At 48.3% G+C, this 9,698-nt stretch overlaps 2 protein-coding genes across 2 annotated transcripts in view; both read right to left on the bottom strand.

Annotated features, from left to right (window-relative positions):
• Positions 1-7,924, bottom strand: part of RAB11FIP1 (RAB11 family interacting protein 1 (class I)) — a 20,582-nt gene extending 12,658 nt beyond the window's left edge. The window contains exons 1-3 of the mRNA XM_011960711.1: positions 7,120-7,924; positions 3,869-5,770; positions 3,012-3,120 (exon numbers count right to left, since the gene is read on the bottom strand). Of these exons, the coding sequence (XP_011816101.1) occupies positions 3,012-3,120; positions 3,869-5,770; positions 7,120-7,565 (2,457 nt within the window). The 5' untranslated portion in view covers positions 7,566-7,924. The remainder of the gene's footprint in view (positions 1-3,011; positions 3,121-3,868; positions 5,771-7,119) is intronic.
• Positions 7,159-9,698, bottom strand: part of LOC105525172 (rab11 family-interacting protein 1-like) — a 25,678-nt gene continuing 23,138 nt past the window's right edge. The window contains exon 2 of the mRNA XM_011960712.1: positions 7,159-7,392. The gene's annotated coding sequence lies outside the window, so the exon portion shown is untranslated. The remainder of the gene's footprint in view (positions 7,393-9,698) is intronic.

Genomic DNA, 9,698 nt, shown 5'->3' with positions numbered 1-9,698 from the left:
AAAAAAAAAGTGGGGCAAGACAGCAAGAAGATGCTAACTTGTTTTCAGCAATCATCAGTTATGATTGCTTGGCTTCTTTTACCAAAAACTTGGACCTCCAGCTTCCTGTGAACCTTTATCCCAGCTCTTACTGGTAGACATGCAATGAAGCCAGAGGGAATAACAAGTACCCAGCACTTGAAAAACACTTTCAGCCAAGCATGGTGGCGCATCTGTAGTCCTGGCTACTTGGGAGGCTGAGGTAGGAGGATCACTTGAGCCCAGGAGTTCGGGGCTGCGATAAGCTATGATTGCATGTGTGAATAGCCATTACCTGCCAGCCTAGGCAACAGAGCAAGACCCCATCTCCATTAAAAAATAAAACAAAGCTAGGCATGATGGCTCATGCCTGTAATCCTGGCACTTTTGGAAGCCAAGGCTGGTGGATCACCTGAGGTCAGGAGTTCGAGACCAGCCTGGCTAACATGGCAAAACCCCATCTCTACTAAAAATACAAAAATTAGCTAGGCATGGTGGCAGGCATTTATAATCCCAGCTACTCTGGAGGCTGAGGTAGGAGAATTGCTTGAACCCAGGAGGTGGAGGTTGTGGTGAGCCAAGATGACACCACTGCACTCCATCCTAGGTGACAAGAGCAAAACTCCGTCTCAAAAAAAATAAAAAAAACAAAAAAGAAAACTATTCAATATCCAGAGTCCCTGGGACTGTAAAATCTATGATGGAATGAAATTTTAGCTGCTCTGAACTAAAATAAAAATAAAGTGTATTTCTATAGACTGCAGTTCCCAGTGTCAGTTGGGAAGTCCCTCTCTACATATTTGAAATACAACATATCCTGCCCACTAAAGGTCACCAATCCCTCAGTAAATCATTCTCTTCTAGTCCAGATAATGAGTTGAAGACCAGGGATTTGCAGCAAGGCAGTATTCTAAATCCTTCAGATTCTAGAACCAGAAAGGGCAGGATGAAGACACTCCCAAACAGAGTTCATCTGGGAGGCTGGTTTTGTTTTGTGGAGAGCTGTTTTTTAATATGAGCCCATACTTTTCAAAGAGAAGAGACCCTCCAAATGAGCAAGACACTTCCTGGAAATTTAGCTTAAGGAAATCATCTAAAAGATTAGAAAAAGTTCCATATAGAAAATTATTGACTATAGTGTTAATTCATACTGAAAAACAGAAAACAGGCTGGGCATTGTGCCTCACACCTGTATCCCAGCACTTTGGGAGCCCGAAGCAGGTGGATCACTTGAGCCCAGGAGTTCAAGACCAGCCTGAGCAACATGGTGAAACCCCATCTCTACAAAACATACATAAATTAGGCCGGGCGCAGTGGCTCACGCTTGTAATCCCAGCACTTTGGGAGGCCGAGGCGGGCAGATCACGAGGTCAGGAGATCAAGACCATCCTGGCTAACATGGTGAAACCCAGTCTCTACTAAAAAAAATACAAAAAATTAGCTGGGCGTGGTAGCAGGCACCTGTAGTCCCAGTTACTTGGGAAGTTGAAGCAGGAGAGTGGCGTGAGCCCGGGAGGCAGAGCTTGCAGTGAGCAGAGACCGTGGGCCACTGCACTCCAGCCTGGGTGACAAAGCGAGACTCCGTCTCAAAAAAAAAAAAAAAACATAAATTAGCCGGGCTTGGTGGCGCTCGCCTGTAGTCCCAGCTACTTAGAAGGCTGAGGTAGGAGGATTGATTGGGCCCAGGTGGTCGAGGCTATGATGAGCCGTGGAATGCCACTCCATTCCAGCTTGGGCAACAGAGTGAGATCCTGTATCAAAAAAAAATTTCCTGCTTTTGATGAATCTCCTTACTGTTAGGAATATTTAGGGGTAAAAGGAGCATGAGGTAGGCCGGGCGCAGGGGCTTATCCCTGTAATCACAGCACTTTGGGGGGCCAACACAGGCGGATCACCTGAGGTCTGGAGTTCGAGGTCAGCGTGGCCAACATAGCAAAACCCTGTCTCTACTAAAAATACAAAAATTAGCTGGGCATGGTGGCGCATACCTATAGTCCCAGCTACTCAGGAGGCTGAGGCAGGAGAATTGCTCAAACCCAGGATGGGGAGGTTGCAGTGAGCCAAGATTACACCACTGTACTCCAGCTTGGGTGACAGAATGAGATTCCATCTCAAAAAAAAAAAAAAAAGTTCCCTGATTTTGATAAATGTCCCTACTGTTAGGAATGACACAGTTAAGTATTTAGGGTTAAAAGGAACATGAGGTACACAACTTACTTCCAAATGATTAAAAAAAAAAATTATGCATACATCTGCGTGTGTATATTCAGAAAGAGAGAAGGTAGGGCAGAGGAAGCAGAGAGGATGAGACTGATTGGCAAATGTGGTCAAATGTTAACCACTAACAAACTGGGAGGAAGGGTTTACAGGAGCTCTTTGTACTGTTCTTGCAACTTTGTTTTAACATTTGAAATTATTTCAAAATAAAGTTACCAGAAAAGTATATCTATGCAATGATTGCAATTATCAGAATTTTACATTCTTGCCAAAGGAAAGGAAACAAGAGGGAAAAAGAAAATACCTGACCTGAATGGGCCAGATTGTGGGTGACATTTTCTTCTCATTAAAAAGAAGTGCCAGGCTGGGTGTGGTGGCTCACGCCTGTAACTCCAGCACTTTGGGAGGCCAAGGTGGGGGAATCACTTGAGCCCAGGATTTCAAGACCAGCCTAGGCAACATAGGAAGACCCCATCTCTATTAAGAAGGAAAATGTTTAAATAATTTTTTTAAAAAAGAAGGACCAGCGTCAATCACGTTGCTTGAGACAAAAAAAAAAATTTAACAATAACTAAACAAGTAAACAAGTATAAGGGAATAAAGTAATTATCCAGTGGAATGTCTGGGGGCTTCCAAAGTTTACTCAAAGACTCCAGATGTATGACTAAGTGGTTCCTGGCACCGCCAGCTGCCCAGGCTGAGGTATACAATGGTGACTATGGGAACAGGTGCTCTGTCAATTCCTAACGAATGCACCAGCTACCCAGAAGACATACCTTCATCATGGCCTCATTGTTCAAGTTCTCACTGATGATGGTGGCAGTTCCCAAGCTGGAGTTAGCAACCTTGGTGGTCGTTGCATTCATTGGCTTCACAGGATGAAGTCTAAAGAGAAGGGAAAAAGGATCTTTAGACCCTCCTGACATGGCAAAACTGAGCAACTGCCCACCACAAAGATGGCAGCCAGTAAGCCAGACAAGGGGCAGGTGGGTCACATGCTGCCCTCATCTCCGGGCCAACACACTCCAATGTCTCAGTTCCTGTGGAAACAAAAGTAGTCAGGACTGGGCCGCCACATGCAAGCCAGCAAAGCACGTCCTTGCCCAGATGTCCTGATATCTTCACGGGACCCTTGGTCTTGTTATGAACATCAGAACATTAAAGGCAGTCTCTTATTTTTTGAAGTCAACTAGAGCCTAGGCGTTCACTGTAAAACTTTGCAGAGGCTTCTGTCCCTCCACAGTAAAGAGAGTTCAAAACAAACATACAAGCTTCACGTTGGGCAGTGCTTGAAGAAGTTTTTGACACTGCTAGATGCTACCACCGCTCAATGCCAGTTAGTTCTGAGACTGTTAAGATACTGCTGGCATTGCGTTTCTGCATGTGAGCACTCCAAATCTGACTGTGCAGAATAATTCCTAAGCTATATTTACAGACTACTATTATGTTCTTGCTATAAACGCAGCAGCGTCTTGAGGTATTACCACCACAAGGGGCAGCCCTACCAGCAGGACAGTGACAGGCAGGTTGTCCTGTCAGACGTCTGTGTGGTTAGAAAGCTGTAACCTCTGCAGGTAGGAAGCAAAGGGGGACATTGCTGACATTTACATAGACAATCTCCCCCATCTCTCACCTGTGCTTGGCTGACCCAGTTCCAGCGCCTGGCTGAGCTGAGACTGGATGTGTCTCCGAGGGTGAGACCCAGGCCTGGAGGAGTGGCTTCCTCTTGCCAAAATTTTCAACTCTACCAGCGGAGCCCTCTGCTGTGGCTTTTTTTTGAGATTCTGCTGTGCTGGTGTGGTGAGTGTCAGAATGTGCAGAGCTGGGGAAAGAGTGTGTGGCAGGAAAGAGCTCAGAAGGGGAGGGGCTGGGTACAGGATTGTCCAGGGACGTGCCAGGAGGCGGGCTTGGACTCCCATTTCCCATCAGGTTTTCTTCCTCACCACCACTGGGGCCTGGCAGCTGTTCATCCAAGCTTGAGCTCTTGCCAAGATGTGATTTGTGAATTCCGAACTCTGTGGTCTGCTCTGAAGGAGCTGTCACAGATGCTTTGGGTGCCTGCAGGCTGAAATCACGCAGGCTCTCCCCCAGTGCCAACCTATCTGCCTTGCCACTGGGCCACTTTCCCCTCTCAGGACAGGGGACTACCAAGCTCAAGGATGAAGCTCCTATGTCCAGAGTTGACGACTTTGCTGTCTCTCCATCAACTTCAACCTGATCTCTGTCATCTTCAACCTGATCTATTCTTTCATCATCCGATGCGACTTCAGGAATGGAAGGAAGGCTTAAGTTCAGATCAGCCATGATTGGAGATTTAAAATCTGAGGCCAACTGAAGGTCACTCAACGGGTCAGACAATAAACCTTCATGGTCACTGGCTTTGCTCTGATACTGAGTCACAAGGGCATCCTCTCCCTCCATCCTAAAGAGTGGAGTGTCTTTCGCTGAGCTTGCTTCACTCATGGGGGCTTCGGAGAAACTCTCCTCCTGGGAGGGGAGGCGGAGGTGACCCGCCGGGGAGGCTGGCGCACCGCACGTCGCTGGCCCAGGTGTGGTCACTGATTCCCTCTCTGAGTCCTCTGTGTGGGAAGACCCAGGAGGCTCTCCATCAGACACGTTTCCAGCAACAGCGCATGCAGGGGTCAGCTCCTGGGTACCACTGCTGTGTCCTTCCAGCAGCGGGACGGCCCTCTCTACCACCTCTTCTGTGAAGAGCTGTTCAGAAAATGACGCGCGCTTCTTGGTTTTCTTCTGGCCCTCACGGAGGTTCAGACCCATCTCTTCCAGCTTCTGCATCGTGGAATCAATGGAAGGGACCGATTCTCCCATGGGAAGAGGGGGTGCTGCTTCTTCAACTGCATCCCTAGCTTTGCTCCCCACAAGAGACCCAGCCTGACTCTCCAAGTCTCTGTCTCCTCCTGCCACAAGCTCCCCAACGGGGCTCGCAGCTCCATCACTGCTGAGTGAAAGGGCAGACGGTACTTCCTGGGCCTCTCCAGATGATGGGCTGTAGTCTTGTTTTTTGCGGGGGAATCTTGGAAGTTCTTCCTCTTGTCGCCCCGTTTCAGGCTGCTCCGGGAGAGATTCCTCCAACTCAAGGTTGCTGGTGTTCTTCTCTGTGCCTGTCTCACAGGTCCTGCCCATCAGAGAATTTTCTGTCCCTGTATTCGCTGGAATGGATGGCTGTTTGAAAAGTGATCCCAGGGCAGAAGAACCAGAAGTTGGAACTGGAGTTAAACTCTCCGTTTGCAACTCTGCCTTAGGGAGCAAGGGTGGTTCTTCAGACTTGGCCTGGCCCCTATCTATAGGAGGACAGCTTTCAATTGGAGTGGATGTGGAAATGGGAGCTGCTATGGGAGAAGAGAGAGAGGAGAAGACAGAAGGACTCTCAGAAGACTGTGTGTCTGTACCATGTCCCAATTCAGAGGGGACAGGTGCCTGGCCAGAACTAGAAGGGAGAGGAGGAAGAGAGGAAGGGAAGTCAGCGGGGGAAGGAAGCCTGGCTGTGGGTTGCGCCTCCGGAGACACTTCCAGTCTGCAAAAAGGACAAAATAAAATCTGCAGGTCAGTGCAGATGCATCATGAGAGACAAAGAAAATACACAAAAATCAAGTCATTCACCAGGGGAGAACCTCTTTACATGTGGGGCAGTACCTTAAGAAGTTAAAAAAGGAACACTAGCCAGGCGCAGTGGCTCACACCTGTAATCCCAGCACTGTGGGAGGCCGAGGCAGGCAGATCACCTGAAGTCAGGAGTTCGAGACCAGCCCAGCCAACATGGTGAAACCTCATCTCTACCGAAAAATACAAAAATTAGTCGGGTGTGGTGGTGTGCACCTGTAGTCCCAGCTACTCTCAGGAGACTGAGGCAGGAGAATTGCTTGAACCTGGGAGGTGGAGGTTGCAGTGAGCCGAGATCGTGCCACTGTACTCCAGCCTGGGTGACAGAGGAAGACCATCTCAAAAAAACAAAAGGAACACTAACACTTAACAGACACTTTTACAACCAAGCAGATCTGTCACACACAAGTCTTTTGCAATAGAAATGAACAGATCCCAGTAAAGATCTGGTTTCTTGTGGTGATTAACACAAGGCCCGAGCATTTGATTATTACAGGACAAAATGCACCTAAAAGTTTCAAAGTGGTTAAAGATGTTAACACAAAGCAACAGGTACAGATAAGTTTAAGAGGAACAGTGTGTATGTGTGTACGTGTGCATGTCAAAGTAAGCAGAATCTCTAAAAAAATAAATCTCTCACTCCCCAGACCACAAATATTGTCAGTGTCAATGTGAGTCACACAGAAAAGCAGAAGTCCCCAAGGCCAGTCCCCAAGTCTCACACTGGCTCTCACAACAAGGGGCAAAGTGGACACAGAGAACTGTCACTGTCACTTGAGAGAGGACCGTCACTGTCACTCAAGAGACCAAGGGTCTCTCATACCAGGAACCAATGCCAAAATGCAACGAGGCAGGATAACATCTAGGTCAAGGGGAAATGTGAGATAAGAACTTCGCAAACACAGGTACTGCACTTTGTAAACACAGGTACTGCATATACTACAACCCAAACCCAGTATTCCCAACTTGCAACACCCAGAATCTGCTACAAACCATTACATTCCACTGAGATCTGATAAGCTGACAGAAAGGACAGACTATGCCTGTGGGGCAGTGGCTCTGGGCTAGGAAACATCACTGCAATTTGTACAGGGCAGGCCAGGCTGGCAGTAGGACTCGTTAAAAAAAGAATTTAGACCAGCAAACCTTTGGCATGTACAGGTACTATGACATCATGGAACCAGCAAGACCTGGTCTAACGTAAGCCTGAAAACCACCAATGGCGAGGTAGAAATGCCCTGCATGAGAAGAGCCAAAACTCACCGGGGCTTGACAGCTCTGGTCTGGGGAGCCCTCGGAGAGGAAATTGGAGGTTTCGGTTCAGACTTGGACTCCGGCTCAGCTTCTGGTTCTGTGATCTGCACATCTTCAAAGGGGTTCAGGGAGCTGCCCTGTCTGGAGACAACAGCTGCGGTATCTTTCTCGGATCTTCTCGCAAGGTCTTCAGCATGCCCCGACGCATCCTCCCCAGGCTTAACCCCCATCAGCATGCCTTCCTTCTCCCTCCCCAGGACCGTGAGAGGGTTTTCACCTTCACTGCTCTTAGCCACGTCCTTCTTCCCCGTCATCAAAGACAGCAAAGAGGACCTCCTGCTCTCTGGTTTCTTGCTCTCCTTGGCTTCTTTTGTGGCCTCCGAGTTTGCGGGGGCCATGTTTTCCCTGAGGTCCCCACTGACCAGTGGGGCAGGTCGGTAGGACGGCAGGGTCATAGACTTCAAGGAGTCCTTGGTGGAAGATTCGGAGAACCGCCTGTCAGAAGACAGCCCACCTCCTTCAGCAGGCTCCTTCCAAGACCCAGCCGCCAGGTTCTCCGTAGAAGAGAACAAATGCTTCTTTCTGAAGCCCCTGGGGGATGGGGAGGAGGATGGGCTGCTGTCCTTGGTCTCACCCTTGCCTTCTGGCTGCTCCAGGTAAACATGGTTCCCATTGATGCAGACATTAGAGCGGGAAAGGACATCATTCTTAGACCGAAGGCCGCCAAGAAAGGAAAGTCCTTCCTTCTTGGGAAGGGTGAAGTTGACCTGGTTCAGTTGCTTAAGATCTGTACTCGCTGTTCTCTTGTGAGACATGACTTTGGGAAGAAAAACAAAGCACAGAAAGGGGATAAGATGTTAAACGGTTGGTTTGCAGTGTGGGGGCATCTGTCAATGTCTGGATACATTTCTGGTTGTCACAACTTGGAGGGCGTGTGCTGCTATTCGTATCCAGCAGGTAGAGGACAAGGATGAGACTGAACATCTTACACTGTATAGCACAGTCCCCCACAACAAAGGCCTATCTAGTCCAAACCATCCACAGTGCTGAGCTTCAGAAATCCTGGATTAAACCAATGAAAAGGGCAGCAGTAGAGGGTAGAGTAGCAGAATCCAGCCAGTGGGAGGGATTCAGACATTGAAATTGAAGTTCAAAATACATAATTAACTCAGAGCTAAAGGAACCAGATTCCTTGAGGGTTAAGCACATCACAGGAACTCAACAACTACCTGATGAATTAATGAAATATCAGAATTACTATAAGGTTTCATGGTTTTACCCTTAAAAAAAAAAAAAAACTTTGAAGACACTCGTTCTATTAGCTCTAAAAGCTTGTACTAACGGACATCATTTATAGAGCCAGAAACTCTGGAAAAGGAATTTATGCATCCTTAGAAACCAGAGGGTATAATCCCAGCACTTTGGGAGGCCGAGGCAGGCAGATCACTTGAGGTCAGGAGTTCAAAACCAGCCTGGCCAACATGGTGAAGCCCCAACTCTACTAAAAACACAAAAATTCGCCGGGTGTGGAGGTGGGCACCTATAATCCAAGCTACTCGGGAGGCTGAGGCAGGAGAATCGCTTAAACCCCGGAGACGGAAGTTTCAGAGAGCCAAGATCGCGCCACTGCACTCTAGCCTGGGTGACAGAGCAAGACACCATCTCAAAGAAAGAAAGAAAGAAACCAGAGGGCTTAGAAATAGAGAGGGCATCTCAGCTGTGGGCAGTGGTTCACACGGGTCATACCAGCCGTTTGAGAGGCTGAGGCAGGAGGATTACTTGAAGCCAGGAGTTTCAGATCAGCCTGGGCAACATAGTGAGATCTCATCTCTAAAAAAAAAAATGTTTTTAATTAGCCAGGTGTGATGGTGCACACCTGTAGTCCCAGCTCCTCAGAAGGCCAAGGTGGGAGGATTGCTTGAGCCTAGGAGTTGGAGGCTGTGATAAGCTATGATCGTGCCACTGCACTCCAGCCTGGCAATAGAGCAAGACCCTGTCTCTAAAACAAACAAACAAAAACTATTTTTTCTTTTTTTTGAGACAGAGTCTCACTCTGTCGCCCAGGCTGGAGTGCAGTGACACAATCTCGGCTCACTGCAAGGTCCGCCTCCCAGGTTCACGCCATTCTCCTGACTCAGCCTCCTGAGTTGTTGGGGCTACAGGCGCCCGCCACCACGCCCGGCTAATTTTTTTTTGTATTTTTAGTAGAGACGGGGTTTCACCGTGTTAGCCAGGATGGTCTCGCTCTCCTGACCTCGTGATCTACCCGCCTCGGCCTCCCAAAGTGCTGGGATTACAGGCATGAGCCAACAAAAAATATTTTTAAAAAAGAAACAGATAGGACTTTTTTTTTTTGAGACAGAGTCTCACTCTGTTACCCAAGCTGAAGTGCAGTGGCACGATCACAGCTTACTACAGCCTCTGCTTCCTGAGCTCAAGCAATCCTCCCAGCCTAGCCTCCTGAGTAGCTGGGACTACAGGTGTGTGACATCACATCTGGCTAATTTTTGTACTTTTTGTAGAGACAGGGTTTCACCATGTTGCCCAGGCTAGTCTCAAACTCCTGGGCTCAAGCGATCTGTCTGCCT

Source organism: Colobus angolensis, unplaced genomic scaffold, assembly GCF_000951035.1.
Source record: "Colobus angolensis palliatus isolate OR3802 unplaced genomic scaffold, Cang.pa_1.0 Scaffold52, whole genome shotgun sequence".
Lineage (NCBI taxonomy): Eukaryota > Metazoa > Chordata > Mammalia > Primates > Cercopithecidae > Colobus > Colobus angolensis.
The sequence above is the reverse complement of the archived record's forward strand: the minus strand, read 5'-3'. Positions and strand labels throughout refer to the sequence as shown.